We start from the raw sequence: 27,911 nt of genomic DNA on the forward strand, positions 1-27,911 counted from the left end.
AATACTTCTTTTTAGAATGGGAGAGATTTGAGTATGTTTACAGTCTAGCAGGAGTCATGAGAGAGATGAGATACAGAATAGAGATATTAATCAATGGAGCCAGTTTATTCACAAGATGTGACTGTAGGTCAAAAAGTGTTTGATTTTGTACAAGGGGTAAACTTATCAGGGACTAGAGGGAAGATTAGAATGGGTAAAAATGAAGATAAATTTTAGGTGGGAGGAGGCAGGAGGTTGACCATTAATACTCAATGTTCTCACCTTTCTTAGTAAAACAGGAAGGAGTGCTATGGATGACAATGAGTTGGGCATGAGAAAAGGAGGTAAATGTGGAATCACTGAAGAGGGAAGCTGAAGAACTAACTAAAGAAAGGAAACAAAGTCCTTGTTAAGGGCCTAAGGTAGATCATGAATTTGTCGGGGCAGTTTTCCATGTCCCTTAGCCTTAAGAACTTTTCACATGTGTGTTTAATGCCCATAGGATTTGTTACTACATGCTTACAGGCTTGCATTGCTAATCAATGTGTGAATATATTTATGTGTGTGTATGTATATATACATAAAAATCAGTGCTTTTAAAAAATGGTATACTTTAGTACCGTATATTGGTACTTGTTTTTGAGCGTAAGATCAACAGCTCTTCTGAAAACTTAATGTTCCCATCTCAAGAAACTCAAATGACAGAGTAAAAGTTTTTATGCCAAATGAGAAAGAGAGGGACTGCGGAAAGAAGTGAGAAGCATTTTACATTTAATTATGATTCATCTAGCAGATATTTATTGAGCACCTACTGTGCATCAAGCTCTGTGCTTGGCTTGTGGATAAAATTTACATAGTTTTCGTACTTTGTTTTTTCGCCAGGAGTCCTTAAGTCTGTAAAACTAAGAAGTTGCCTGGGTTGGAAGCTGAAGCCTTGCCCACTCAGGTTCTTTATCAATTTCCTTCCATCTCCAATCCCCACTTGCACTCAGGATACCTCAGATGGTTCTGTGGGTGCCCCTAGTGTTCATTAAACACAGCCTGAAAAACCAAAGGTCTAATGAATATTAATACTGAAGCCTTGTTATAAGAATAATAGTCACATGTAAAACAAATAATATGAAATTTATTAGGGATAAATGTAAAGACAGGCACTCAGATGAAGAGAATCTGGCCTAACAGCAGGCATGTGCTAAAGACAACAGCAGTGTGCTTAGGGTTGCCCAAAGAACCTATACAGTTTTACGCTGAAAGATGGAACTGAGTTATCCAGAACAAAGCAGTTGCCTTTTACTCATCTCTCCTGGTCATACCACAGTAGATTATGTTTCTTAAATAGCTTTATTGAAATATAATTGACATACAATAAATTGCACATAAAGTATACAATTTGATAAGTTGACATATGTATATACCCATGAAACTATCAGCAAAATCAAGATAATGAATGTATCCATCACCACAAGTGTCCTTGTGCTCCTTTGTAAACTCTTTCTCTTGTTCCTATCCCTCTCTCCCCTCATCCACAGGAAACCACTGGTGTGTTTTCTGCCACCATTGATTAGTATTTTCTAGAATTTTATTTAAAAAGAATTATACAGTATGCCCTATTTTCTTGTCTGGCTTTTTTCACTCAGCGTAATTGTTTTGAGATTTACCTATGTTGTGTCTCTTAATAGTTCATTTTTTAAAAATTGCTGAGTAGTATTTTGTTTTACGGATATGCCACAATTTCTTCATCCATTCACATGTCAGTGGACATTGAGATTGTTTGCAGTTTCTATTATGAATACAGCTGCTGTGAACATTCTTGTATGACTATATGGACATAACACTTTCATTTCTCGAGTAAATAGCTAGAAGTGGAATGGCTGGATCATATAGTAGGCATATGTTTAACTTTTTAAGAAACTGCCAAACTCTTTTCCCAGGTGGTTGTACCTTTTTACATTCCTACCAGCTGTGTATGAGAGTTCCAATTCCTCCTGACTTCTTATGATTAGTCTTCAGTCGTAGCCATTCTAATAGGAATGTAGTAGTATCTCATTGTCCTTTTAGTTTGCATTTCCCTAGTGACTAATGATGTTCAGCATCCTTTTTTCATTTATTTTTCAGCATCCTTTCACGTGCTGCTTTGCCATCCATGTATCTTCTTTGAAGAAATGTCTGTCTATATATTTTTTATCGGTGAATAATGACAGTTTTATTTATTTCTAATTTTTATGCCTTTTCCCTTTGCTTTTTTAAAAAATAATTATTGGAGTATAATTGCTTCACAATACTGTGTTAGATGCTGTTGTACACCAAAGCCAATCAGCCATATGCACACATATGTCCCCATATCCCCTCCCTCTTGAGCCTCCCTCCCATCCTCCCTATCCCACCCCTCTAGGTCATTGCAAAGCACCAAGCTGATCTCCCTGTGCTATGCTGTCTATATTTTTTTTGCCCATTCCTTGTTGGGTTCCCTTTGTCACTATTTATTTACAGGCAACACAGATTAAACATGTACAGCAGCCTTAAATGATTTTAAAAGTAAAGTCATAACAAGGTAATATATACATGGAGGAATATGAAGAAGGCATGAAGGACGTTACTTTGTGAGATGGTGGAATTTAAGGGTTGACTATATGAACCTGAGTATTTGTTTTTTATCATTAGCTAGCAGAACCACCTCAACTCACATTGCTTATTCCTTGTTACTTCCACAACTAAGAGTGTAGGCCATAGTATGCTAGAGCTGGCTTACACTGCTTTATGAGTGCCAATTTTAAAATTTTTAGGAATTTTGCAAGCTGACTGTTAAACATTACCCTTTATTAGAAATTAATTGTATAAACTGAAAGTTACAGTAAGATCCAATATAGGACTGAATAATAAATACTTGAAACTCATTTCCTAGTTATTTTACTGTTTTATTATTATCCATGTTTTTATGAGTATGTCTGTTGTGTCCACATGGTGGAAGTATTATAATTTGACAGTATATGCCTCTTTCCAACTCTGTGTTCAGTGATGTCCTGTGGTCACCATCCTGTGGACCCCTTGAAGTGGGTCACAGTGGGAGTACTTACCCCAGAGAAATTTGCAAACATTACAATCAGAACATTTTTCCCCCCCTGGAGGGAGTTGTTAAACTTACCGGCATACCAGTAAAGACAGAGCCCTTTGAACTACACTAACTTACTGTCCATGATGAATAATTGAAGCTTCAGTTACACAGAGAATTCACCGTTGTGAAACACTTAATTCCTCAAGAACAGATCAATATTTCTGCTACAGAATGAAGGTTACAACACCTGTATTCCTTGATGCTCAGTTTTTTTCTTACTTCCAAGTTCCCTAAGGTTGAGAATGCCAAAGTCTAAGTACTGGATAAGGGAGGGTGCTAATACATTATTTTTGTGATCCCAAATTAAAAAATACAAAAAGTACTTTTTTGGAGTAGAACTAGAAAGGATGTTAAATACAGAAAATTGTAATGGGCAAAAAAGTAGGAAAGGCAAGCAGCTCTATATAACCAAATTTCTATTCATGTAGGAATAGGGGAAACTAGACTAAAATGAGAAAGAGCAAACCATGATACAAGAGAAAGTACAAACTTAAAAAAGATGCTGGACGTTATTGGGAATTTAAAGTTACACATTTGGTAACACAGTACAGCAGTCTAGAGATAATCAAACTGGGGGGGGATAAACTATTAGCCCAAACGATAAAGTGACTGATACGGTCGAGTGTCCATTACAATTAATTTTTTTTAAGTACTAGGAGAAGGGGGGAGGGATAACTTGGGAGATTGCGGTTGACATATACACACGACTATATACAAAACAGGTAACTAATCAGGACTTACTGTAGAGCACAGGGAACTCTACTCAGTACTCTGTAATGGCCTATATGGAGAAGGAATCTAGAAAAGAGTGGATATATGTAAATGCATAACTGATTCAGTTTGCTGTACACCTGAAACTAACACAACATTGTAAATCAACTATACTCCAATAAAAAAAAAAAGAAGTATAAGGAGAAACGGAGAATTTCAGAAGGAATAGAAACCATCTTAAATTTCAGGATCTAAATGAAAGGCATATACATTTAAAATATAAAACAGGGCTTCCCTGGTGGCACAGTGGTTGAGAGTCCGCCTGCCGATGCAGGGGACGCGGGTTCGTGCCTCGGTCTGGGAAGATCCCACATGCAGAGCGGCTGGGCCCGTGAGCCATGGCCGCTGAGCCTGCGTGTCCGGAGCCTGTGCTCCGCAACGGGAGAGGCCACAACAGTGAGAGGCCCGCGTACTGCAAAAATAAAAATAAAAATAAAACATATGCATATGACTTTCAATAAGACTTTTTTTTTTTTTTTTTTTTATGGCTGCGTTGGGTCTTCGTTGCTGTGCGCGGGCTTTCTCTAGTTGCGGCGAGCGGGGGCTGCTCTTCCTCGGGTGCATGGGCTTCTCATTGCGGTGGCTTCTCTTGTTGCAGAGCACCGGCTCTAGGCGCACACACAGGCTCAGTAGTTGTGGCACACGGGCTTAGTTGCTCCGTGGCATGTGGGAGCTTCCCGGACCAGGGCTCGAACCCGTGTCCCCTGCATTGACAGGCGGATTCTTAACCACTGCGCCACCAGGGAAGCTGCCCTCAATAAGACATATTTTTATGTCTCACATGGAATTCAAATAGAAGTTAAAGAAAATGTTTGCCTGGATTATGGTAAGGTACTATGGCCTTAAGGTACTGGTAGTGACAACTTTTTAGAGTAATGTACATAAAGAGTAACGGCTTGGTATTGGAGGGACCAAACAAATAATCCTTAAACCAGTCAATGTCCTGTATAATAATTTTACCAATAAACTGGACAAAAATTTTATCAAATTAATCCGTAGGTACAAGCGTTTTGTTTTGTTTTTAAATGAGGAGGTAATATAAATTCCCAAGGAGATAACTTCTTTCTCTCTCTAGAAACTTAAATTTTTATGAAGGAGATTGAATTGAAATGATCTCATATGAAAAATACCTAATAATATATGAAACTAACAAATGTAACAGAGAACCACCTGATGAACATTTCCACAATTAAAATTAAGTGAATCATTATTTTCTTACTAACCTTTTCCTGATTTCCAAAATCAGCTCCTCTTCTGACCTATTTAGATGAATATATTTTCTAGTGTCCAGGATTCAATATCAGAGTAATATTTTTTCTTTCACCCTTACCAGTCTCTACTGTGGGCCTTCAAATACATATTTAGACCTTATATTTTATAACATACAGTTTAAAATATTTTCATCATCATATTTGCATAACCACTCTGTGAATTAAGCAGAAGTTATTAACATTTCATCATTCTGTCGAGCCTACAAGGTGACTGGCATGTGAACAGGAAGCAGAATAAGAGGTTAAATGACTTGCCCAAGTTGACAGGACCAGTAATTACAAGTCCTGTGAGTCTAATGTCAACATTCTTTTATCTACAGACTAAATATATGTACAACTACTACCTGTGTGTTTTGATGGAGAGGGGGTAGGGAGCACCTGGTAAAATTTTTGCCATTAAATAAAAAGAATCCTTGCAACCTAAGTGTCTGTCAGTGGATGAATGGATAAAAGAGATGTGTTACATATATATATATATACTGGAATACTACTCAGCCACAAAAAGAATGAAATCTTGCCATTTGCAACAACATGGTTTGGACTTGGAGGGTACTACTCTCAGTGAAATAAGTTAGACGGAGAAAGACAAATACTGTATGATTTCACTCATATGTGGAATCTAAAAAATTAAACTAGTGAATGTAACAAAAAAGAAACAGACTCACAGGTATAGAGAACAAACTAGTGGTTACCAGAGGGGAGAGAAGTGGGGTGAGGGGCAAGATAGGAGCAGGGGATTAAGAGGTACAAACGACTATGTATAAAATAAATAAGCTACAAGGATGTATTGTACAGCACAGGGAATATAGCCAATATTTTATAATAACTATAAATTGAATATAACCTTTAAAAATGGTGAATCACTATGTTGTACACCTGAAACTGATACAATATTGTACATCAGCTATACCTCAGTTTAAAAAAAAAAACAACAAAGAGTCCTCTTCAGTTCCACTTCTGGTAACGAAGAACTGGATGGTTTTGATCATGCTTCTGCTGAGAACAACTAGAAAAGCTGAGCCAAAACAAAAAAATACATCTGTTTAAAGGCACTGGAAAGCTACCAAAATGGTGAGGATTTCAGGGCCAAGTTCTAGTAGACGAAGACAGGTTGGAGATGCCTGTAGCATCTCTGCTGGAGGCATCTCCCTTCCAAAAGCAGCTAAGAAGGTGAACAGAGCTTTTTGCAAGTTCACAGGCCTAGGTGTGGGTGGAAAGGGAGAAAAACTAGAGTTGGGCTCACCAAGAAAGAGATAAACACCTCAGTCTGTCTGTTGAGATTCTAATGCGCTGTACCCTAGGAGTCAGAGTGAACTGAAAATAGATTGGAACTGGCAGGGACTGAATCATCTCAGGTCCCAACTGGATTGTAGTGATCTGAAGGTACTAATGGCCCTAGCTGCCTAACTGAAGTAAAAGAAATCCTCTCTAAAAGAAAGTAGTGCTATCCAGAGCGTCAAAATATCTAGACAATATTTTATATGTAATATCCCGCACACAGAAAACCATAATCAGGTGTATGAGACGATATGACAAGACAGAGAAGCAACCACAGAAACAGGACCCACAGAGATTATGAAATGAACACTTTAAAATACTATGATTAGGGAATTGCCTGGCAGTTCAGTGGTTAGGGCTTGGCATTTTTCACTGCAGTGGCCCGGGTTCAGTACCTGGTCGGGGAACTGAGATCCCACAAGCCACGTGGTGTGGCTAAAAGAAAAAAAAAAAAAAAACACTATGATTAATATGTTTAGGAACTTAAAATATAAGACTAAGGATGATTGTAGAGAATGGAAACAAAACCAAATGGAATTCTATTATTGAAAGATATAACAAATTAAAAACCCAGTGAATGGATTTAATAGCCAATTACACAGAGCTGAAGACAAAATTGGAGAATTGGAAGAAAATTCAGAAGAAAATATGCACACAGATTAACAAAGAGACTAAAGGATGAAAAATGGAAAAAATTTAAACAGTAGAAGAGATAGAGTAAAAAAAAGTCTAATGTAGGTTTAATTTTGGTTTTTTAAATTTTTGGCTGCGTTGGGTCTTCGTTGCTGCATGCAGGCTTTTTCTAGTTGTGGCGAGCAGGGGCTACTCTTCGTTGTGGTGCATGGGCTTCTCATTACGGTGGCTTCTCTTGTTGCAGAGCACGGGCTCTAGGCACATGGGCTTCAGTAGTTGTGGCACACGGGCTCAATAGTTGTGGCTCGCGGGCTCTAGAGCGCAGGCTCAGTAGTTGTGGCACACAGGCTTAGTTGCTCCACGGCATGTGGGATCCTCCCGAACCAGAGCTCAAACCCGTGTCCCCTGCATTAACCACTGCGCCACCAGGGAAGTCCCAAATGTAGGTATAATTAAGACCCAGAAGGAAAAGCAGGAGAGACTGTAACAAAGTGATACTGGAAGAGATGTCTCAAACAAAAAGCATCATGCCTCAGATTCAAGAAGCACTATAAACCTTAAGGAAAAGGCAAAGAAAACAATACCTAAACACTTCCTATTAAAACTGCTGAAAACCAAAGAGAGGAAATGTTGAGCATCCATAGGTAAGAAACAAATTATTCTATCAAATGAATGACAATAAGACAGCTGCTTTGCAACCAAATGATGCTATCTTCAGAGTACTAAAATAAAATGTTGCCAACTTAGAATTCATATTCAGATAATATAACTTTCAAAAGTTAAGACAATATAAAGGTATTTTCAAACAGAAACTGAGAATTTGTCACCAGCATCTCTGCCTTGGAGGAAAGAGCAGCCTTCGAGCAGAGAGAAATGATCTCAGATGGAAGCTCTTAGATTCTGAAAGGGATGAAGAACAATGAAAAAGAAAATATATGGGTAAATCTCAATGAATATTAATTTTACAAAACAGTGCTGATTATCGTGGTGTTAAAAACATACAGATTTAAAACATTAACACTACATAAATTGAGAGGAGAGGATAAAGTGGTCTAAGGTGTTCACACTGTCTTGGAAGTGGATAAAGTACTAGTATATACTAGACTTTTAGATGTCCAGTATGCACATTCTAACTTCTAGAGTAATTAATTAAAGAATAGTAAAAGAACATATAGCTAAGAATCCAATCAAAAGGAATAGGTGGAATAAAAAAACCTGATCTATCCCAAAGGATAAAGAACGTAGAGAAAAAAGAGTGAAGAACAGGAGAGACAAGAAACAGTAGGATAGCAGCTTTAAAGCCAGATGTATCAGTAATTACATTAAATGTAAATTGATTATCCCAATTAAAAGACCGTTGCCTTGGATTTATAAAGATACACCTTTAACCTGTTTTCAAGAGACAACCCTTAAATATTAGAATGCAGAAAAGTTTAAAGTGAAAAAATATGCAAAAACGAACAAAGACTGTGGCTATGCTAATATCAAAGTAGATTTTAGGCAAGAAGCAATACAAGAGATAAAAAACTCATGCGTTGGGCCTCCCTGGTGGCGCAAGTGGTTGAGAGTCCGCCTGCCGATGCAGGGGATACGGGTTCGTGCCCCGGTCTGGGAGGATCCCATATGCCGCGGAGCGGCTGGGCCCGTGAGCCATGGCCGCTGAGCCTGCGCGTCCGGAACCTGTGCTCCGCAACGGGGGAGGCCACAACAGTGAGAGGCCCGCATACCGCAAAAAAAAAAAAAAAAAAAAAAAAAAAAGAGAGATGTGGCTGAAAAGATGCGAATAGCCATAAACGACATGTTAAACACATTTTTAAGTTAACATGACATGGAGGAACCAGGAAATTATCCATCTACTATACTTGGTGTGGCTTATGTACTTAAACTGTTTATTTCCAGATTTTTACAACCTACATATTTTCTAAACATAACAGTCATTAACAAGATATACTGGGTGCATTCAATCTGAATAGCATTATTCTGTATAAAATGCAGCTATCTTTGAGTTTACAAGCTCAAAGGCAAATATAAATTCAAAAGTTAGATAATATAAAGCAACATATTATTAAATGCACAGTGGTATCACAAAGCATATCAGATTCCTGTTTTCTTTAGTACATAGTTCATCAGCATTTGGAGTAGGCTAGTTCCATAAACTCCTGAGGTAAATAAGAATCTACCCTATATTTTAATGATTATATATCAAGATTACAGTAAGTGTGGAATTTCTAAGACAAAAAAGGTGGCTTCCAAAAAAGAAAAAGAAGCTTCAAAGATCTACATAGAATTAAGCTCTTTATTATGTATGTATACATAAATTTTGTATCTATTTACTTTTTAACTATAATCTTTTTCTAGTCAGTGACTACAAAAGTGGCATCTCAATACACACTCATAGAAATTACAGAATAGAAAGGTTTTTTCCAAGTTCACTCTATTCTACCAAGTGTCTCTAGGAATTTTCTATTAGGCAATTCTATATACTGCTTGTTTTTAGCACCACAAGCATTATGGAAGAAGACTTAAATAGTTTTACCATTTGTTATTAATTTAAAGATACCAATTTTGTTTCTCTAGTTTTGCTTTTATTTCCAGTTTGCTGCATTTCCTCTTAACACTGTGGGTAAGGTGGGCAATTAAAATGTGGTTCCTCAAAAACAAAGTGGAAGTACAATATAAGAACACCAAAATCAAAATCCTCTTTTTAAAAAAGTTTTGTTTATCTCTTTAAAAATGTCTGAATATATAAACTGACAGATTTAATAGAAATTCTTTTTAAAAATTTGCTTAGTTTCTCACATAATAATCATTAATTTAACCTCAAACTTAAATCATTAATTTGAGTCCAGGAGGGTAAGTCTCCTCTCAGTCTGTTCAAACATATTAGGTGTTCCATTAATTTCATCTTATGGTTTCAATCTGTCAATCTCCAATTCCTTTTACTTCTCTCTTACTTTGGGCTTCTTATTTGCTTGATCACATGTCCTACTTCTTCTTGGTTTAATCCACACGTAGGTGGTACCCATCCCCCATTAGTTTCTTGAAAAAGGATGAATGAACTGTATATTTGAGAGACTTTAGGATTGAAAATAACTTTATTCTAGCCTTATATTTGATTGACAGCGTGACTTAAACAGAATTCTAAATTAGAAGTAATTTTCCGTCAGAATTTTGAAGCATTGCTCCATTACCCTTTCGCTTCCAGAGTTGTTATTAAGAAGTCCAACACATTCACCTCTGTATGCACCATATGAAACCTCTATCAACTTTTTTTCTCTCTATCAACTTGTACAATTTACTCTTTGTCTCTCTACTCGTTATCTTCATAGAGTAGAGAAAGGGGAGGTGGGAGATACACAGAAAAAGAGCTCCAGAAATCAGCACGGGTCCTCTTAAGCATTTTATACTTACAGCAATCTTAATTAGGTCCCCAAGAGCCACATGTGATTAGCACTGGCATACTGCACTATCATACAGACTGTGCAGCCCTAGAGCAACCACTGTAAGAAACAAAACGAGGTTCAGTGACAATAAAAGAGATGTGTTGGGACTTCCCTGGTGGCGCAGTGGTTAAGAATCCGCCTGCCAATGCAGGGGATATGGGTTCGAGCCCTGGTCCGGGAAGATCCCACATGCCGCGGAGCAAAGAAGCCCATGCACCACAACTACTGAGCCTGCACTCTAGAGCCCGCGAGCCACAACTACTGAGTCTGCATGCCACAACTACTGAAGCCCGCATGCCTAGAGCCCGTGCTCCGCAACAAGAGAAGACTGCACACTGCAACGAAGAGTAGCCCCTGCTCACCACAACTAGAGAAAGCCCACGTGCAGCAACGAAGACTCAACGCAGCCAAAAAAAAGAAAGAAGAAAAAAAGATGTGTTGATAGCAATGTAAAAATAATAATTATGACAAAGATAAAAGCTAACACTACTGTGCATGTCTATGTGCCAGGTACTGTGTTTTAGTTGCTTCATATATGTTAATTACTGAATTAGTATATACAATACAACCTTAAGAAGTAGGTATTGTCTTCATTCTTATAGGTTATATATTTTACCCTGGCACAGCCAGAATTCTAGTCTAAACGGTCTAGCTCCAGAGTCTTGTGGTCTTAACTATTATGCTATATTGCCTTCCAGTAGCAGATGGTAGTCATTTTTTGTTGCTTATTATACTACTTTTAAATATCTTTTCTTGACAAAATAAAGTTGACAAACCCATGTTGATCTCCTCAGTTAAAAAATTTATTGGTTGGTGAAATGTGAAAGCCTGGAAATCACCAGTTTGTAGGGCCAGTAGAGAGCAAGAAAATGAAAATCTGAGAGAAGGTAACTGATGGAGCAAGGTCTTGGAGGATGAGTTCTAGAACATAGGGAGGAGTTAAATTTAAAGGACAGGGCAGACACTAAGTATAGGAGGAATTATAGTCACATTTAGAGATGATGGGGAAGAAAGATTCTCTAGTAACTAAAAATCAAGGTCATCTGAGCCCAAAACAAGCCTGATAGTATCAATTAGAAGGCTTGATAATAATACAGAATGGTGAAGATTTAGAGCAACTTCTGTGAGGAATGGGAAAAAATAAAGCCAGGATTGGACGGACAGACTAGAAAAATAAAGATGGTTTCAACACTAAATATCTTGAAGAAGTCAAAAAATAAGGTTAGTGGGAGTAAAGGAGTGGATGATGTATAAACAAATAAATGAGGTTGTGGTTAGAAGGTAGGATTTCTGAATTTAAGATCTCAAAGCCAGAGGAAATGCTCATTCATTGATAACAATGAAGACGATACTGCTGATAATAACCATTCATTAAGCACACTAAAAAATTAATTACATATAGTCATAACAACCATTACTATCAGCATATTACAGAGAAGAAACTGAGGCCCTAATGAATTTTCAATTAACACTCAAGTTTTTCATAGAACTTAACAAGATGATGCTGAAATTCATATATAGTAGGAAAGGGCCTGTCATTCCCTAGAAAATTTTGAAGAAAATAGGTGAATATTAACTATTGTTAATACCCTACTGGCTATTAACACTTATTATAAAACAGCAGCAATTATGATAGTGTGGTTATGTTATAGAGGTCACACAAATTGACCAATGGAAAATAATAAACAATCCATGGATGTGTGGAAAACTGATTTGAAATCAATGACATTACAAACCATAAAAGAAAAGTATACTATTCAATAAATGCTGCTAGAACAATTAGTTGTTCATATATAAAATAAATAAATTAGATCTCTACCTCATGCACAAAAATAGGTTGATTAAAAAAAAGAATAAAACATGAAGAATAAAAGTTTAAAACTTTTAGCAAAAAGATAAATGAATATCTTTGTGATTCTGAGGTAGGAGAGGATTTCTTAAACCAGACACACAAAGCACAAAATATAAAGGAAAAGATGAATAAATGTGACTACATTCAAACTAAATTTCAGTGTAAGAAAAGACATCACAAAGGCCAAAGAAAAGGTACAGACTGTAAGATGAGAGGCAACAATATAACCAACAATGTATTATTAGCCAGAAAACAAAAATCAATGAAAAAGATGAGTATAGCAATAGAAAAATGGGCAAAGATGCCCAGAGATGTCCAGGAGGCGTTTGGGATTAGTACTAGAGACATCTGGGCTGGAAACAGAGATTTGGGATACATCAACTTATTGATCATATTTGAATTCACGGACTAGATGAGTTTATAAAAGGAAAGCATGTGAAGAAATTAGAGATCTGGGCCTAGCTAGGACATAAAGCAGGCAGAGGATTACCAATCCTCACTCAAGTTCTTAACACTAAATAACTTCTTTAAACTTATCCACATAGTATTTTGTCTTGCCTTTTCTGACCATAACTTTGTCTTTTAAAGATGGGGTCTAGGGCTTCCCTGGTGGCACAGTGGTTGAGAATCTACCTGCCAATGCAGGGGACACGGGTTCGAGCCCTGGTCTGGGAAGATCCCACATGACGCGGAGCAACTAGGCCCGTGAGCCACAACTACTGAGCCTGCGCGTCTGGAGCCTGTGCTCCACAACAAGAGAGGCCACGACAGTGAGAGGCCCGCGCACCGCGATGAAGAGTGGCCCCCGCTTGCCACAACTAGAGAAAGCCCTTGCACAGAAACGAAGACCCAACACAGCAAAAATAAATTAATTAATAAACTCCTACTCCCAACATCTTCTTTAAAAAAAAAAAATAAAGATGGGGGTCTAAACACAAGAAATAAACACTTATAATAAAACCTGATTTTGTTGGACACTACATCAGAAGGTGGTCAGATAAGCCAGCCACTTCCGTTTAGAACAATATTACCTTCAGCTCCACTGTTTCATGTATTGCCAAGAAGGCAGGATTGTGGAAATGAAATGCAAATTAAAAATTAAAACAGGGGCTTCCCTGGTGGCGCAGTGGTTGAGAGTCCGCCTGCCGATGCAGGGGACACAGGTTCGAGCCCCGGTCCGGGAGGATCCCACACGCTGCGGAGCGGCTGGGCCCGTGGGCCATGGCCGCTGAGCCTGCGCATCCGGAGCCTGTGCTCCGCAACAGGAGGGGCCGCGGCGGTGAGAGGCCCGCGTATGGCAAAAAAAATAAATAAATAAAATAAAATAAAATAAAACAAAACAGGATTTAAAATTTAAAATAAAGGGCATGTAGGAAAATATTCCCAAAGTGCACAATAAGGATTTTTTTAATTGGTGGGGTTAGGAACTATCTCCTTTTATACATTAGCATAGCTCATTTAATGCATCAGAAATAGCTAATGTATGCCTACACATCTTTAAATTTTAAGACAAAAAAGATGAAAGACAAGAAGAAAAATGTTTCATCCATATAGACTTCTGCTCATCCCATTTCTTCTACTTAGAAATAGCAAACCAGGTATCCACCGCTCAAGGGAAGCCAGTCACAAAAAAACAACTACATGCAGTATAATTCCTTTTATATGATATTCAAGAACATGCAAAGCAAGACAATAGTGGTGGTGGGGGTGGTGGTAAGAAGATGTGGTTAGCAGGGACATAAAGAAGCTCTACGGGGTGTCTGGTATTCTGTATATGTGGATCTGGCTGTTGGTCACATCAATTTATACATTTGGCACTTGAGCAGTTTACTACGTTCTGTCTTTTAACTGAGGTATGTATTTTTTATTCCTATAAAGAAAAACTTCTTAGAGACCTTAAGAATCTCACTGAACACAGCTTGTTTCGCTCTTGTCAAGACAACAAAGCCTCTAATTAAAAACAAATATTTAGTGGCCTTCTCTCAACTTGTCTTCCCCTAATGGATCCACTCCCTCAACCCACCCCTACCTCAGCCATCTCCCCAACAGAACAGGCTCAAGGACAAGGATGTCTGAGATAAACATTTTCAGGATCAACAAGCTCCAGGGTCCTTCTTCCACCAAACCAAAAGTAAGCTCCTAAGAGGAAATTGAAAGGAAACTCAAATGTAAACACCAGCCTTTTAATCATCACTTTGTGAATCATCTTCTACACTATCCTAGCTCATGAACATGAACCTGTATCTAAACATCTTTGTAGAAATTTCCATTGTAATTTTACTTTGACATTTTGACCAGGGTAAAATGATAGAAAATAGGCTTATCTAGATTTCAATTAACCCTCTTGCTGATGGCTGTTTTTTTTAGTGAAGGATAATAACAAATATTAAATGTAAACAGTCCAGAGAATGCTTTTTAAAAAAAACCTCCCCTTTCTCACTTTAGCATGAAACACCAAGGAAAAAATAAAAAATAAAACCTACATATTACAGCTGGTTGTTACTCTGAGTCATACAAAATGCAATATTGGACCTTGCGCAGTTCGTTGTTTTATGTTGCTGGTCAAGCGGGGTTCAGAACGGTAATGAGACAGGGTATTGAGATACAAATACGCAACGTGCAATCAGCAAGTGCATTACTTCGGATATTTTACTTCAGCAAAAACATGAAACGAAGTCATGTCAAGTAAGATGCTTCCAGGGACTAAAGCTATCTCCTTTCTTCTTCTTCTTTTTTTTTTTTTTTTTGAGCTATCTCCTTTCGCTCTTTAATTTTTTTTTTCTAAACAACAATTAAAGTTCTTCACGGATACCTTAGTTTGTAACAGAAGCCCTGCAACATGAAATAAAGGAAACCCGAAGCCTTTATGTTCTTTTACCACTTTCCCAGGTTTAGGTAACCGAAGAAAGAACAGATCTGCAGAAGGAACTGAAGATTATCTAAGGAAGGACTCCAACCGGTCTCGTCTGAATGGCAAATACCTCAAGGTCTCGGAGCAGGATTATACCAAATGGCCAAGGGGCAGAGCTGTAAGCAGTTCCTAGTTTAGCGAAAGTATTTTAACTTCTTTAAAAACAAAAACAAAAAAAGCAGACTTGTAGAGAGAAGAGAGCGAAATTAGGCGCCGCGGCGGGTAGAGAAGGGTGCTCTTAAGAGAATTTGCAGTTCTGGGGTCGCGGCTGGGAAGAGGACGAGACGAGACGGGCCGAGGTAAAAAGAGACGCCAGGAGAAACTCACTTTTGAAAGGCACTTTCCGGTTACAAAGTACTCTCTTGTGCTTTACCTCCTCCGACACAGTGTCCTTTCTGCGGGCCTCCAGCGTCTACAGATGTAATAGGCCCACCGCAACGGCCCTCTTCAGCATCGAGATTCCGAGGCGGGCCTCGCTACCCGTCAGTCCCCGCGGCCACCCGCGCCCCCTCGGCACCCGCCGGGCGCACGCACGTCACCCGCCCGCTGCCAATCGGCGCCGGGCAGGTCGCCTCTCCTCGCTTGCCCGCAACCCCGCCCCGCCCGGTCCAGGCTGCAAGCGCCCGCCGGCGGCTTCCGCTCTCGGCGCAGGCGCGGCAGCTCGGCCGGAGAGCGGCGGGGGTCGGGCGAGGAGCGGACACCGGTGGCCAGGATGGTGCTGGAGAGCGTGGCCCGCATCGTGAAGGTGCAGCTCCCCGCGTATCTTAAGCGGCTCCCAGTCCCCGAGAGCATTACCGGGTTCGCCCAGCTCACAGGTAATCTTTGCCTTCAGCCAGTCCCCATCCTTGCAAGCTTCCCAAGGCGGAGGGTGGGGGCGGGCATCTAAAAACCCTCGGGCCGAGGGGCGGGGCGGAGCTTGGCGGATGGCTCGTGACCCGGTGAGCCTGCGCTCCGAGGGCGTTGGGGGCGCGCCGGCGCTGCTGCCTGGGAGCGTGTGTGAGGCCACCTCTCAGTACTTGGCGGCCCGGGGTGCTTATCTTCGTGGCTCTCGCCAGTGTCTTTACGTGGCGAGAGACCAGGTTTTTGCAGAGAAGGTGCTGAGTTGGGAACGGGCCTATCTCTTTCATCTCCATCTCTCCCTGCAGTGTGCTTGTTTAAAGCAGGGTAAGTAATCGTTACCTAAGGCACTGTGTATCAGGCCGTCCCAGCTCTTGGCTGGGTTTTACCCACATCGTGTGGGTGTGACTGTGTGGGAGAGAAACACAGACATGCACATAATATGTATTGCGGTTTTATTTAGCAGCAAAATTAGAAAATAAACTTCAATCCTATAGGAGAGAGTTGACCTATCATGGGGTCATTTGAGGTCACCTCCATTACTACGTGCCTGGCGGCAATTTAGTTTCCTGGAGTTGAAGGAAAGATACCTTTGCTAGTATGATGGACCAAAAATTGGAAAATGAAATTTAATGAATATATGTAACATTCTGTACTTAAGTTCCCTCCTTTACAAAATAGAACCCAGAACTCGGGATTTCACATCTAAAGGATGAAAATTTCCAGAATGCAGTCAACACTTGGAAGATTTTGTTGGGTTCTGAGCTTTACAATGTAAGTTGGGATATTGGTAAACCAGACACAGGGACTGATTAGGATGATGAGGGGGGGAAAAACCATATTAATAAAGCAGACATTGACTACCAGGGAATGTAAGCATGAATTAAAATAATTTTGAGGTAAATAGGGCTGCTTAGCTTGGAGCAGTCTGGAGATCTATGGTAGCTGACTTAAAATACAGTATTTGGAAGGCTGACCAGCCGAAGAAAAATAAGATTTATTCTGTGTAGACCAAAAGACAGAACTAAGGCCAAATTAGTGATAGTTATTCGAACATGGATTTTAGCTCCATGTTCAAGGAATTTTTTTTCTTTAATTAGAGAATACTTTACCAAACAAATACGGTGCTTTGAGAACTATCCCCTCTCAGAGATTTAAAAAAAAAAAAGCAGTGTCTGGAGGTGGATAGATTAAAATGCGATAAACTAGATGACTGTTCTCAATCTAGAGATTCTTTGCATAATGGTCATAGACATTAGCTCTTGACAAATGGATTGTGAGATTTTTAACATTTTTAGATGTTAAGGGGTTTGATAGAAAGCATGTAATTGAATAGAAAGAGTGGTAACTGAGTAATAAACATTAAAAAGAAATATCGAAACATAGGAACAACATAAAAGTAACAAAATGAAAAAACTTTCAAATCACGTGTTTGTAAACATCAAAGTCTTCTGTTGATTTTACTAGTTTATTCTGATAGATTGCAGCAATTATGTAAAATTTTGCCTTTTTCTCTTCCTATCATTTCTTTTACTGAAGTCCTTTACATATTTTAATGTATTCCTTATCTTGTTCTAACAGCTACGTATGTATATAATCTTATTAGAGATTAGCATCACAGTAGGCCTAACCATTCCCCTGCAGCTGGAAATTTGGAATGTTTTTATATATATACTTTATTCATAATGTTCAGTGGTAAGTAGCTCTGTACCAATTGTTATTTTTTCCTTCTTTGAATTATACCCTTGAATATATTCACTAAATGGTAATACCAGTCAAAAGGATATGATCATTTTGTGACATTTGTTCCCAGTTGCCATCTTACCTTAAAAATTTGCATAAATTAACAGCTGAGTTTTTAATAGTCAAGAAAGAAAAAAGTCCCCTTGCTCCCACCTCAGTCCAGTTGAACCTGAATTATGTGTGTTGATTCTGATTGTAGCTGGTTTTATATTAGTTTCAATCTTCTGTAAATAGAATATAGTTGAAGCAGATGGGAAAGTATGATATTTGATCTAGTGACGAGAAGATTTTCAAACCTTTTTTTTTTCTTCTCAGGGATTCCTACTGTCAACAAATACTTAATTCCTATTAAAGGCATTAAGGAAACTCAACCTAAACCTTTTCCCTCTTGAATCAATAATTTATACTAGTTTCTTCTTTAAAGCTATTAAATAGTTAATGTGAAGACCAATTCTCAGAAATAATGACAACTCTGATAAATATCTTTATGGTGCCTATTTAACTTAAGTCCCATTACGACGGGACAATTTAGTTCTCATTGTAATGTCCATTTATTTAGGAAACGTTAACATATTTGTCATAACTACTTTATGACAAAAATGAGATAGTCTGTTTGGCACTGGACAATGAGAATATAACAGCTGCAGAATCTGTTTTGGAGCACTGTGAAAGAAAAACTTCAATGACCAATTTCCTCTCTGGGTCTTGCCTCCTGATGAGATGGTAATAGGTAATGACATTTGGCTCTCTTAAATGAACTTCTCGTAGAATCCATCTTAAACTTTTTTTTTGCTGAAATTAAAACCTGGAAGATAACTTTTCAATATAATTGTTAAAAATGTCTACCAGACCAAAAATATTTTCATTTTCTATCTATGACAATTAGAGCAAAAAAAAAGTTTCGGTTCACATTATTGTTGCCTGTTTTTCCTTCCCTATTTAGACCCAGTGGTTTTTTAAAAGCAATGGACTCTCTCATGATGACTCTGAGTTCTTAGTAAACACTTGAAGATCCTTAATTACTACACAGTATTTATAGATAGCCCTTATCTATCAGAAATGCCTTATCTATCTTTGTTTAGGTTACATTGTTAAGAGTGAGGCTTTTAAGGTAAATTAGTATAATTCTACCCTTTGAAAGTATAATGTATTCAAATACATTGACTTTTAAAAAAGCTTTCCCTGTCATATAAACTTTTAAAATAGAATAACAAAACTTCCCATTCAAAAGTCAGAAAAGTTTATACCTAGATTTAAAAGCTAGCTATGAAACTTTGAATATAGTAGTTCTACCCCACTTAAACTAGTTAGCTGCTTTGAAACGTAATGGTTTTGCTCCTAAAGACATAGCAATGAATCCTAAGACTATAATAATATTTTTCCCAGAGTAACACAAACATGTCAGAGCTGACCCTTCAAGGGCATTAGCTCTAGAAAGGGCCAATTTTGAGCAAAGAATTTAAGAAATGGAACAGAGTTGAAAGCATGTTCATAGCAGCCTTATTTATGATGATCCCAAACTGTAAGCAACCTAAGTACCTAGCAACAGGAGAGTGGATAAACGAATTATGGTATATTCATAGAGTGGAATACTGATTAGTAATAAAAAGGAACAAATTAATGATCCACTGGATGAATCTCAAAAATTTTATATTGAGTGAAAAAACCTTCGGGTATAGGAATCAGCGGTGGGGAGATAGACTAGAAGGGGGCAGGAGAATACTTTCTGGGGTGATGGAAATATTTTACATATTTTTACACATTTTCAGTGGAGGCTACAAGGGTGTATTTAATTGTCACAGCTCAGAGCTAAACACCTAAGATCTGTTTATTGTATGTAAATTTACCTCAATTGTTTTTTTAAAGAAATAGAACAAAAGGTGAGTTTTCTTAATAAGAAAGGGTAATAAATCATTAAGTTCAAACTAAAGAGTTGCATTTATTAACATGTAAATAATAAAGGTTACTTCTGAAAGACTGAAGAATTTTATTTTAGAAAACTTTTATTTTTGAGAATTTGGGAAAATATTTACATAGTTTCTATAAGTTGTAAAAGTTTTTTCCCCTTTTCCTAGGTAGACCGACTGTATTTAAAAGTCAATGTAATTAAAGATTATACTAGCCTTTGTGGAGAACAATTTTGATGTCATTAAAACATTTTCTTCCATGTAACCGCTCTGCAATTTAGAATTCCTCAAGTCATCAAGTATTTATTGAGCACTTACTATGGGCCAGGTGATGCTCTAAATACTGGGACACTGTTGTATTTATAGTCGTGAGTGGAAAAAAGATTTTAAAATTGATTATTAATTTCATTTTATTGGCCCTTTGGTCCTGAATAGTCTATATTAGGTTTTAAGTGGTAATAGTAATGCCATCCATTAAAAATATTTTACTTCGGGCTTCCCTGGTGGCGCAGTGGTTGAGAGTCCGCCTGCTGATGCAGGGGACGTGGGTTCGTGCCCCGGTCCGGGAAGATCCCACATGCCGCGGAGTGGCTGGGCCCGTGAGCCGTGGCCGCTGAGCCTGCGTGTCTGAAGCCTGTGCTCCGCAATGGGAGAGGCCACAGCAGTGAGAGGCCCACGTACCGCAAAAAAAAAAAAAAAAAAAAAAAAAAATTTTACTTCAATCTTTCTGTAGTTCAGAAATGAAGTCATTTCTATGTTGTACCCATAATAATACATAATAAAATATGTTATGAAATTATCAGCAATTAAGTTGCCAGTATTATCTTTATGGTATCATTATATGCAACCTTTTCAAAAAGGAAAAAAAATACAGCAAAATAGAAATACAACAAAATGTTACCAACTCTTGTCTGGTGGGATTAAAAGTTATTTTATTTTTTACAACCTTTCTAAATTTTCAAATTTTGTAAAATAAATGCTATTTCTGATAATCCTAAAACAATTTAAAAGTGTACTATACAAAATATACATTATACCTAACAGTTAGTAGGTAATAGATTTCCCTTCTCAGTACCTAATATATCTGCACTAGCTCAATATATATCAAACAGGTTCATAGGAAATAGCCAATCTTAAAGGTTGTTTTTTAAATTTCTTGTTTGATGTTTCTGTATTTAATATTTATTCACCAAAAATCAGCCTTAATAAATGTACTTAAAATGATTTAATTGAGCTTTACAGACTGTATTATTTTCCTTTATTATCTTTTATGTAGTTAAATTGAAGTTTGTCATCTTTAAAAAGTAGATTTTACTGGGCCTCCCTGGTGGCGCAAGTGGTTAAGAGTCCGCCTGCCGATGCAGGGGATACGGGTTCGTGCCCCGGTCTGGGAGGATCCCATATGCCGCGGAGCGGCTGGGCCCGTGAGCCATGGCCGCTGGGCCTGCGCATCCGGAGCCTGTGCTCCGCAACGGGAGAGGCCACAACAGTGAGAGGCCCACATACCGCAAAAAGGAAAAAAACAAACAAACAAACAAACAAAAAAGTAGATTTTACTAAGCAAGACTGTTGTATAAATTGTTACTTTGTTGTAGGTACCTTTCATCACTGTATTACTATAGAGTAGTGTTTTACTAAGGAATTAAGTGTCGAAGGACAATGTTTTCTGAGGTAGATTTTAAAACAGTTTTAATACCATTTATTCCCTGAGGTTTGTGGGTTAAGCTAGGAAATGCTAAACTTAAGAATCTAAGTTAATGTTTTCATCTTTACATTCTCATTCATTGACTTTTTTACTTTGAGTCACTTAACCTCTTGTGACTTTTTAATTTTGTAATATACGTAATAATACTTAATGTTATCCTACATTCAAAAAACAAATATTGAATAAGTACTATTTCAAGATACTATACTGGATGTTGGGACCAATAACAATCTAAGATATTTATTGCCTGGTCTAGAAAATAAGTATAAATAAATAATTACAGTACAATATGGTGAGTGAGAAGGGGACTGACATTTATGCTCTACATTCATTCATTCATTAAGGCACTCATTTAACATTTATGAGGTATCTACTTTGCACCAGGAAGAGTAGTACACAGCTCCTTTTCCTACAGGCTCATGGAATAATCAACTTTATAAACAGATAACAGTAGTATGATAAAAGAAACTGCAGAAAAGGGGCTTGGAAGCAAAGGAGGGAGTGATTAATTTTGCTTTGGGAAATGAAGAAAGATTTCTGGAGGAGGCATATTTGACCCTAGTTTTAAATGGTCCACATAATGAGTCAGGCCACAGATAGAAAGGCACGGCAGACAGAAGGAATTCCTTATGCAAAGGACACAGGAAGCCTGTCACTAGGTAATAAGTAGCTTTGGCTGGCTTCAAGTACATGAGGAATGGGATATTTGTGGGAGTTGAAACTGTCAAAGTAGCCTTGCCATGTTATAGAGATGGTACTTTATAGAAACAGTGATCTATAGCAGCACTATCCAAAAGCCTTTCTGTGATGATAGAAATGTTCTCTGTGCTGTCAAATATGGTAACCACTAGCCACATGTAGCCCTTGAGCTGCTGAAATGTGACTGGTATGTCTTAGAAACTGACTTCTGAATTTTACTTAATTTATTTAAATAGCCACATGTGTATTAATTGTGGTTTTTATTTTCTATATTTTATGATACTCGGACATCTTGGGGGCCTTGCTGGCCAGGGAGAACTTGCCCCCTCCAAGGACTGGCTAATGCCAGGAGATAGTAAACTACTTGCCTGTGAGCATACTTTTCATATGCAAACCAACCAATCCAAAGCCTACACTCCAACCACTTCCTTTATCTAATTCTCACTTACCAAGCCAGTATTTCCCCCGCCCTAAATCACCCAGGGCCAGATATGAGACAACTAGGGACCACCCCTATAGCCCAGAGCCCACTGAAATTATTCAAGCCAGCCAATCCTAAATGTTTACTCTGCCCTACCTTGCCTTTTCTGTAGAAACCACAATAAAAGCTTGCGCCCTTTCACCTTCTACCTGACCAAGGCTTGTACTTCCCCTTGTGGTCCTGGGTGGCACTGTGTGCCCCCTCCTCTTGGGAATTGTAAGTAAACTTTACTTTCAAGGCAGTTGTCTCCATGTCTGTCATCTTATCATACCTGATTAAAACAAAATCCTGGGTACAAATCAAAACAGTGTGGCTAGTGGTTACTGTATTGGACAGCACAGATCTGTAGGTAGACCCCTCGCCCCCAAGAAACAGTTCTTTGTCATTTCCAGAACTTTAATTCATTCAAAAGATTTATGTGGAGTCTTTCCACTTTTGTTATGAGAATAGAACAGCCAGCTTGACTGGCAGGATCTTATCGTTACAGAATTTCATTCTGGTGACTAAAAGATTATATCCCCAAAGATTTCTACTATATAACATTGTCAGGTTTAGTTAGCAAAATATTTTTTTCAGAGGAGTTGCTCCAATCTCCATAATCTTAATAAAAACTACCATTTAGGGCTTCCCTGGTGGCGCAGTGCTTGAGAGTCCGCCTGCCGATGCAGGGGACACGGGTTCGTGCCCCGGTCCGGGAAGATCCCACATGCCGTGGAGCAGCTGGGCCCGTGAGCCACGGCCGCTGAGCCTGCGCTCTGCAACGGGAGAGGCCACAGTAGTGAGAGGCCCGCGTACCGCAAAAAAAAAAAAAAAAAAAAAAAAGTTTAGATCTGTTGAATTTCATTCATAGTGATTGAGAACAGGCTTTGCACTTACTGTCCTGGACTAAACCTGCTTAAGCTACAGTTTACACACATGAAAAATGGGAATAATAATGGTGCCTACCAAATACAGTTGTTTAAACTAACACAGTGTTAAATGAGGTAATACAGTTGCACTCTTAGCATAGTCTGCTCATTTATCATTAATATTTATTAGTATGCCTTAGCACATGACCTTCAATTTTTCTATTTCTCCACTAAGCTATTTCTACATAGTGTTTATTAGCAAGATATCAGGTTAGCACTCAGTAAAGGATGACAAGTGATAACTCTTTAAAGGCAAAGGATTCCCTGCAGAGCCCAGCAGAGGCAGGGTACTAGCCAACATTTGATAAATGCACGCTGAGACAGTTATCTTGGCTTCCTGGTGTGTTTGTCTCCACAGGCATAGGTGAAACTTATATCATTTATAAGTGATATAAATTTCATTTATATCACTTATATTCCCTGTCCCCCTAAGACAGTGCTGAGTACTACAGAAGGCTTTCATGAACACTTATGGAATAAGATGTATCTAATGAGAATATTCAGGATGTGAAAATTTCAACTAGCTCTTTAAAACAGCTTTTACACAACATTTAGGTGTTTCTTTAGGAATCACTATGCCTTACCAAAAAACGTAAATTAAAGCATTGAAGACATGTTCTTTCTGAAATTATAAATCAGTGGTAAGCTATTACGGGGTATTCTGTTGTCTGATTTTAGACATGGTGGAAATGTTTTCTAAACCTATAAAATATATCACATTGAATTTTGTTTATAATTATGGTGATCATAATTCCTGAAATAAAACTAAACACAAATATACTTAGTGAGGATAATGAGATAGGATATTTGGTAGAGGACCCATTTCTGAAAATTTTGTTTTCCAGTTTCAAAAGTCTCAAGTCAACCCACAAATAAAATAAGGTGGTCCTAGGCATAGGTGCCTTATTCACAGTTTTACAGATAAGTTAGATAGGTAAGAAATTAAAGTGAGAAGTGAAGAATAGATAAAGAATAAGCTCAAAGATGAGACATGCTATTTGGGTTCTGTTTTTTTGTTTTGTTTTGTTTTTACAGTAGGTCCTTGATGGTCATCTGTTTTAAACATGGCAGTGTACATGTCAATCCCAATCTCCCAATCCATCCCTATTTGAGTTCTATTACAGGAGCACGCAGACTTTAACAAATCTGTACATGTTTAGTTTCAGAATGGCTTCGATTATTGCCTTTCCTTGGTGTACTTGCACTACTTGGCTACCTTGCGGTTCGTCCATTTCTCCCGAAGAAAAAGCAACAGAAGGATAGCTTGATTAATCTTAAAATACAAAAGGAAAATCCCAAAGTGGTGAATGAGATAAACATTGAAGATTTGTGTCTTACTAAAGCAGCTTATTGTAGGTGTTGGCGTTCTAAGACGGTAAGATGTCCATTTACATGTCCACTAAAATTTTGTGCAGTTAAAATGGTTTTGCTTCTTAAATCCCCAGTTTTACGGTCCTGTGAAATTAGAGATTTTTTCATAGTATTCAGCACTGAAAGTCTACTCTAAATTAAAGGTCGCCTCTTATGATCGCTGTATTTCCTACATTAGAAAAGTTAGACCAGCACAGAAACTTGGTTGGGCAAATTACTTAATCTTTATTACTCTGTTTTAAAATCTGATAATATATCAATATCACAGAAATTTTTGAGGATTTAGTGAGACGATGTATATACAGTGCCTTGTATGTAGTATGAGTTAGTAAATAGTAAGTATAATTACAGATGATTTTTAATGTGGAAATTAAAAATGAGTTTGATGGATGCAACTAGAGATTATCTTACTAAGTGAAGTAAGTCAGAAAGAGAAATACAGATATTGATACCATATGATATTACTTATATGTGGAATCTAAAGTATGACACAAATGAACCTATCAATGAAACAGAAACAATCACAGACATAGAGAACAGACTGGTGGTTGCCAGTGGGGAAGGGGTTGGGGGAGGGGTGGAGTGGGAGGTTGGGGTCAGCAGATGCAAACTAGTGTATATAGGATGGCTAAACAACAAGGTCCTACTGTACAGCACAGAGAACTATTCAATATCCTATGGTAAATCATAATGGAAAAGAATATTTTTTAAGAGAAGTATGTATGTGTATAACTGAATCACTTTACTGTACAGTGGTAATTAACACAACATTGTAAATCAACTATACTTCAATAAAAATAATAAACCAAAAAAAGGAGGAGTTTGGAGTGATAAATTGTAAGTAGTTGATGAGATCTAGTTTGATCATAGGCTATTTGAGGCTTTAAATCCAATAGTGCTCATCATCGCATCCTTTGTAATAACAAAATCTTAGAAACAGTCTAGATATCTGATAATAGAGGAATGATTAAAGTATGGTATAATACAAGTGATGGGATATTAGGAAGCTATGAAAAACTATGTTTTTTAAAGAATATTTAATAACATGGGAGTGTGATGTAATATAAGCTAGAAAAGCGTATTACAGTATGATCTCAATTTTGCTTAAAAAAAATGAGTACACAGTAAATACAGAGGAAAAAATATACCAAAATGTTAATTATTGTTACCTATGAGTAAGTTTTTAAAGTATTTTTTAAGTGTTACAGTGTGCATGAGTTTTATAGTAAGAAAACGTTATGAAATAATTTATTTTGAATTTAAATTACATCCTTTTAAAATTTAAAATAAGTGATGAGGTGAGCTCAGATTTAGAGCTTTATAGAAAATGAGCTTATTTTGATGCCCTTTTATAACTATTGTATTGACTTGTTTAGAATCATCCAAAGCTTTTTATTTAAAATCTACCAAATAATTAAATACTTAAATTTGTTAGATTTGCTGAAGTATTGGAATGTAGTTAGGTTAGGTAGAGAATATATCTGTTACTCAGGAAAGCTATCGGATGTGTTTCTCCTCCCAAAGTAATGGCCTTTTCTTTATAAGAGCATGTCACAACTATTTCTATTTATTGAATCATTTAAAGAATAACACTTGTAATTTTTTTCCTTTTTAGTTTCCTGCCTGTGATGGTTCACATAATAAACACAATGAATTGACAGGAGATAATGTGGGTCCACTAATACTGAAGAAGAAGGAAGTATAATAGTAATGAATTTGAATGGAATTCAGTTGTGTGCTGTAAAAACTTATAACAGTATTTTTCCATTCTTTGTTTATAAAAGATCTTTCAAATGGTGGTCTTAATTATTGCTACTGGTTGAATAATTATTTCTGCCAATTTATTTTCTTGTTACACTACTGTTTATATTTGATACTTTGTATATTCAAACAATCATTTATATAAAAATTAAATTGTGCAACCCTTTCATTCTGCCTTCAAAGAATTAATGTATCTTCCTACAATAAAACCAACATTTAAAAATTTTAATTGAGAAAGCTTTTGGCAGTGAGTCCAAAGCTGTTCGTTTGAATGTCAATATTTTCAAAAGAAACTGTACTTTAAAAATTTCTCTCGGGGGCTTCCCTGGTGGCTCAGTGGTTGAGAGTCCGCCTGCCGATGCAGGGGACGCGGGTTCGTGCCCCGGTCCGGGAAGATCCCACATGCTGCTGAGCCTGCGCGTCCGGAGCCTGTGCTCCGCAACGGGAGAGGCCACAACAGTGAGAGACCCGCATAACGCAAAAAAAAAAATTTCTCTCTACATTATTAAATATATTATTTTTTAGTGCTCTTCTGTTTTGATCATTTGAAGTGATTTTTCCCCTTTTGGTCTTCCATATTCCATGCTTTTTAGATCAATAAGAAAATTATTGCTGTCAAGAATTGCTCGAGTTTTCAAAGAGAAACTCTTTACTTTATAAATATTGTTCTCTATAAATATGAATATCCCAATTTCAGAAAAGACAGGAACTGGGTATAAAAAGTTTCAACAAGGAACAATTATTTACATTATAAAAGACTTGTTTACTTTATAAAAGACTTGTTTGTGTCTGTTTATATGTGTGTATGTCTGACTCAGTGACAGGGTGGGGTGGCAAGAACACAGCTAAACCTCGTGAGCTGCTGCAGTTTGAAGGTCAATTAAAAATAAAGTAAATCTGAATTTATCTTAAGATGATAACAGTTCAGTGTTCAAAACTGAGTCTATATGAACATTTTTCTCTTTATTCAGTGTATACCAATCAAACATAAAATACAAAAGGCTTGCAAAATAAACTTACTGGAGAATCTTTAAAACTTGTAATTTTTTAGCCTAAGAGTCTATTTAGTTTCATATTGTAATTCTTATATTAATAGCTATCCTTAAGTCTGTCTATTAAAGCTACAGTCCAGTCAGTTCACTGTGCTTTCTTTATATATGAAGAAGATTTGGGAGGCAGACATATTTAATTCTTCCAATGATCTCAAAGCTAATAGTTGCTGAGCACTTATATGGAACAGACACTGCTC

The 27,911-nt window shown here is 37.5% G+C and overlaps 1 protein-coding gene across 1 annotated transcript; it reads left to right on the forward strand.

Moving 5' to 3' along the window:
- The first annotated feature begins 15,851 nt into the window (after positions 1-15,851).
- CISD2 (CDGSH iron sulfur domain 2) lies at positions 15,852-27,698 on the forward strand. The gene is made up of 3 exons (XM_060095066.1): positions 15,852-16,065; positions 24,691-24,905; positions 26,517-27,698. The coding sequence occupies exons 1-3, from the start codon at positions 15,963-15,965 to the stop codon at positions 26,604-26,606; spliced, it is 408 nt and encodes a 135-aa protein (XP_059951049.1). The 5' UTR covers positions 15,852-15,962; the 3' UTR covers positions 26,607-27,698.
- The last annotated feature ends 213 nt before the right edge of the window (positions 27,699-27,911 follow it).

This window comes from Mesoplodon densirostris, chromosome 1 (genome assembly GCF_025265405.1).
Source record: "Mesoplodon densirostris isolate mMesDen1 chromosome 1, mMesDen1 primary haplotype, whole genome shotgun sequence".
NCBI classification, from domain to species: Eukaryota; Metazoa; Chordata; class Mammalia; order Artiodactyla; family Ziphiidae; genus Mesoplodon; species Mesoplodon densirostris.